We start from the raw sequence: 4,885 nt of genomic DNA on the forward strand, positions 1-4,885 counted from the left end.
TTAACAGAAGGAGCCCCCGCCGCCCTCAAAACCGAGGCTTCGAACTCGGAGTTTGCCTTCAACCCCTGCGAGTGCCCGAAAGACCCCTACACCCCTTCCTCGCTCGCCTACTCCGGCAGTTTTTATGTCGAGGCATCTCAAGGAGCGCCGTGCAGCACGGAAACCCTCCTCAACATGATCACGGAGATCGTGGGCATCTCCACGCTTCCACTCTCAGAAGTGCAGCCGAGCGGCAACAGCCGGGGAACTTATCCGTCGCCTGCGCCCTTGGAGAGCGCGGACGACAGCTTTGGGGCGGACTCGGGCGCCAAGAGGCAGTCTTACACCTGCTCCGGACCTAACCCCCCCGTTTACTCCCCGGACCAGACCTGCCGGAGATACACGGACGATCAGCCCAGCAGCCAAGTTCCAGATCCGTCCACTTCCCTGCTCAGCTTCGGGTCTCCGCGAGCTCCAAACCCGAAGAAGGCTGAGCCCAAATCGGAGGCTGCCACCTTCCCGGTGGTGGTCAAGAATGAGTTTGAGAGCAGCTGCTATGAGTGGGGGGCGTTCAGTAAGTCTGAGTGCTTGGAAACAACTTTCCAAGGGGAGACATTCCCAATGTCCAGTGACTTCCCCCCTGACCAGCAGGTGGACGTTAAGGACCTTCTAGACACCTTCCCCCCAATCTGTGCCAACCCAGAAATGGAGTTTAAAGTGGAAGGGGGGATCAAACAGGAGCCCTGTTTCTCCGACACCTGTTCTCAGAGCTACTCTAGTCCCCTCTACAACAATTACCTCCCCCCTCCCCCGGTGGGACTCTCCTCTAACATGAAACCCTTCCCCGAGGCCCCTCAGCCATCCAACCAGTGCGACTCTTTGTACATCTCACCAGCGGTCCCCAGCACCATAGACTCGCTCCTGTATTCTTCCCTGATGCCAGATTCCTTTGCACAAAGTTACAACAGCCGCCCGGCGAAGCCCCCCCGCGCCAGAAAGAGCCCCGCCGCATCCCACGGCCCCGCCAAAGAGAAACCCTTCACCTGTCCGATGGAGAGCTGCGACCGGCGCTTCTCGCGCTCGGACGAGCTCAACCGGCACATCCGCATCCACACGGGCCACAAGCCGTTCCAGTGCCGCATCTGCCTGCGCAGCTTCAGCCGGAGCGACCACCTCACCACCCACACCAGGACTCACACCGGCGAGAAGCCGTTCTCCTGCGACGTGTGCGGCAAACGCTTCGCGCGCAGCGACGAGCGGAAGCGGCACGGACGCGTGCACCTGAAGCAGAAGGAGAAAATGGAAATTAAGCCGCAGGTGAGCGCCGGCGCGTGGCCATTCACTTTACCCGAGGGGATATGAGGACGCGGTGTCCATTTACGCGCACGCACACACACACGCACTTGTATGGGCCTTTCTGGGTCTGTCCGTCTTGGAAGACAAGCCAGGTGACCACCAGTCGACCTCTGAGCAGGTTTGACCTGGAAACTCACGAGGAGCAGAGAGGAGAACAGGAGCGCAGCTCCTTCCTTTCCTGCTGCAGCCGCGCACAAGTTGTCAAAGTGGGGGAACCGCCACGAAGAGACTTGTTGCTTTTCAGTGGAGCCAAACCTCTGCTCTGCATTGCATGACTGCTGTTTCAGCACCTCTTCGTCTGGACAGCTCCACCATCCATCCTCCTCTGATGGATTGCACTTACAGATTATTATTAACTCCATTTAAAATCATTATTTTCTGCATTTAGCATTCTTAGAGCAATGGTTTTAGATTATATTTCTTAAAATGCATGTTTATGTTAGTTTTTTTAATTATTATTATTATTTGACTGAACTATAACTTGTCAAGCTTACTCCTTTGCTTTAACAGTGAAGGTGTTTGACCATAAAGCTGTCCACCTTTGAACAACTCAGTGTTTGTTTTTTCTTCTCCTTCTTTCAGTGTTTTCCTGTCTTTGTGTTGTGTTCCAATTGTTTGGATTAATACAGTTGTGAAAGATTTATCATAAATGGACAAATAAATAGATTTGTATCACTGTACTGCTTTGTATTTTTTTAGGAGACTGTATATTTTGAAACTGGTATATATTCCTAGTGTCCTTTTCTTAAAGTGAAACGTAACTTTCAATCATGAATGAGGTCTTGGTTTTAATGGAGGGCTACTGTTTCGTAACAATATTTTAAATGTGACACTTTGATATTCCGGATATTTTTTTTTTTTTTTTTTGCACGTCCTCCCATCTTTGGTGTGATGAGAGTTTTTTGTTGCTGAAGGAAACACACTCCAGTTGTGGTACAGCTTTTCAACTGAATGTACAGACTTGTATTTGCTGGAAGAGGCTTGCAAATCACACAACTATTGCTTTTGAGTAATCAGGTAGCACACATTGCTGCGAGTTTCTGTGGACGTTACGTGGGGAAAAAGGAAAGGGTTTGACCTCGTAATGTCTTTTGATGCGAATATTGTTCTGAAATGTTTTACTTTAGTAAAAAAAAAAAATGACGTTGGTGAATTTTTTACCAACAGGCCATTGCAAAAAAAAAAAAAAAAAATGGACGCGCCTTAAGTTATATTAACTGTTCAATTCAAGATTTTGTACATAGACACTTTCTACAATACTTTAAATTATTATCGATGTTGGTATTTTTATGAAAACTTTATGAATAAAATAAACATTTTCTGAAATCGGTGTGTTTTCTGACTGCGATGTTTAAAAACGTCCCTTTTTTCTCACCACGAAAAACGTGTCACTTCCCAGAATACATCTCATAACAGGCCACCTGTAGGAGCTGGCAGAAGCCCTAACTTTTTTTCGTTCTGCCCCTGTGACTCACGAGGCTCGAGCAGATTAAAGGGTTTCCTTTCGGAGGTTTTGCTCAAGGCGTAGACACCTTGAGTGCCATGGGGATCTTGGTAAAAGGGGCCAATTTCTTATCATGTCAGTAAAGCAATCTGTTCCTGCGTTTGGTCTTTGAACATTTTGAAAAATTGCTTTTCATTTCCTTCATAATGTGTGGTTAATTTGAGCACTAGGCCTTCGCTGCCTGCTTCACAGTTGAGTGTCAAGATCTTTCAATCTGTCTATGGAACTAGAGGGTCTCCACGGCAGGACATGCATGTGCCCGTGACGCAGTCGCCTGGCAGAACACTACTATGCTTGCCCACGTCAGTGCGTAAGTGCCTGCGTTGCCTGTAGCTGACAAACATACTGTACCAGCGTGAAAATGCAAGCTGCCACATGGAACACTGTGAATAGTATGTACCCATCTTCTCCTGTCTATCACTCATCATCTCTTACAGTAAAGCAGAGCCAAAGCGCCATCAGCACACATTCCCTTCTCTATCTGCATTTTTTTTTCGTGCCAAATGATGTCCAGTGAGGGATGGATGAGACTGAATTGCAGCGATGTGCAGTCACAGTGACCATTATCCACATACTCGAAGACTCGAGAGGTATTGAACTCTGGCTACTGATGGAATTTCTGCAATTGTGGATCTGCAATCTCAAATTCACATTTGCATACTGTAAATGGTCCTTGATGTTTCTGCAACAGCAGTACATTTCCACCGGGCTTTATTGAAGATGTTTACCATGCTGCAAAAACCTTTTAACTAAAGTCACAATAAAGGCAAAAGATGTGCAATAGTTTGTTGTTTTTTTTTTTTTTCGTTTTTCTTCACTGACTGACATTTATGGTTTTTGTTTCTCCTGTGGATATGCAAAACAGCCAAAGCCATTAAGTGATTGTGCAGGGCGGGTACTGAGAACTATGCTTTCTAAGAACGTTGATCACTGTGAATGGTGGCATATCAAGTCCATTAAATCCTTCCCAGGCCATTACAAATGCAAATATGTTAACATCAATGCTCTGGCATTTGGTTATTTATCCAAGTGAGTCTGTCTGAATGGTCTATAGAAAAAAACGTAAACCGTGTAACTTCACCTTAAAAAAATGGCAGTTTTTTGGATAACTTACTTTAAGAACAAAAACACGTCAGATTAGAGTTGAAGGGAAAATGTCTTAAATCTGTATTAACACAATTTTCCTTGTTAGTGAATTAATAATAGATTTTTGGAGAAAAAAAATTGACCTCCACAGGTTTTATATGATGCAGGGTAATAAGTGAAGCATATCGCCATCTTCAGTGTCAAGCCCATTTCCAGCTGCGCTGTCGTTAAACGTCCACTGCCTGAAACAGACGAGCACAGTTGTCTGTGAAGAGCTCAGTATTTTTTTTTTCCTTTTTCATGAATCCTTGAACTCTAAACAATTCTTCCTCTACGACAATAATCCAATAATGACTTTCAGAAGGTATGAAAATGAATTTATTTGCTTATATGAATGATCACAGGCAGTCTTAATGGTTCAAGCTTCAGATAGCAGGTCACCTCAAGTGCCTATTAATAATCACAGTTCTACTTGAGACAGTCTATATGGCCACACAGTCTCCTTCGCATGTGGATTGATCCATTGTGGGGTAATCACCACGTAATTTTATGCGCAACTTTGAAATGTTCACCCGGGCACGTCATGGTCCTTGGGGTGGGCTCGGTAATCAAGGTGCATAATCGCATGGCGGTAATGGCAATCAGGCTTAGCAGATTAATTCCTCGGATCATGCATCAGCCCGTCGGTCCTGTATCTGATCATGAACAAGGGTGTAGGTGGTCTGGAGAGGGCAGGTGATTAAAAAGAAGAGAACCACTGCGACAAGAAGGTGCTCGTTATGCAAACATTTCAAGGGCCTAATTTTTTGTACTTTTGTGCTCTTGCTCCCAAATTCTTCATTTGTATTGCTGATCAGCGCAAGGCTCGGCGAAAACTTTCTCCTTCCTTCTTCATGAATTACGAGTCAACTCTTTGGTCAAGGAGTCCTGTCTGCCACTCTCGTCTTGTGCATAAAAAGA

General features: G+C 45.8%; 1 protein-coding gene across 1 annotated transcript in view; it reads left to right on the top strand.

The window, feature by feature from the left end:
- LOC112157052 (early growth response protein 3) overlaps positions 1 to 2,661 on the top strand; it is a 3,746-nt gene extending 1,085 nt beyond the window's left edge. The window contains exon 2 of the mRNA XM_024289510.2: positions 8 to 2,661. Coding sequence (XP_024145278.1) covers positions 8 to 1,341 — 1,334 coding nt within the window. The 3' untranslated portion in view covers positions 1,342 to 2,661. The remainder of the gene's footprint in view (positions 1 to 7) is intronic.
- The last annotated feature ends 2,224 nt before the right edge of the window (positions 2,662 to 4,885 follow it).

This window comes from Oryzias melastigma, linkage group LG1 (genome assembly GCF_002922805.2).
Source record: "Oryzias melastigma strain HK-1 linkage group LG1, ASM292280v2, whole genome shotgun sequence".
Classification (NCBI taxonomy): Eukaryota; Metazoa; Chordata; class Actinopteri; order Beloniformes; family Adrianichthyidae; genus Oryzias; species Oryzias melastigma.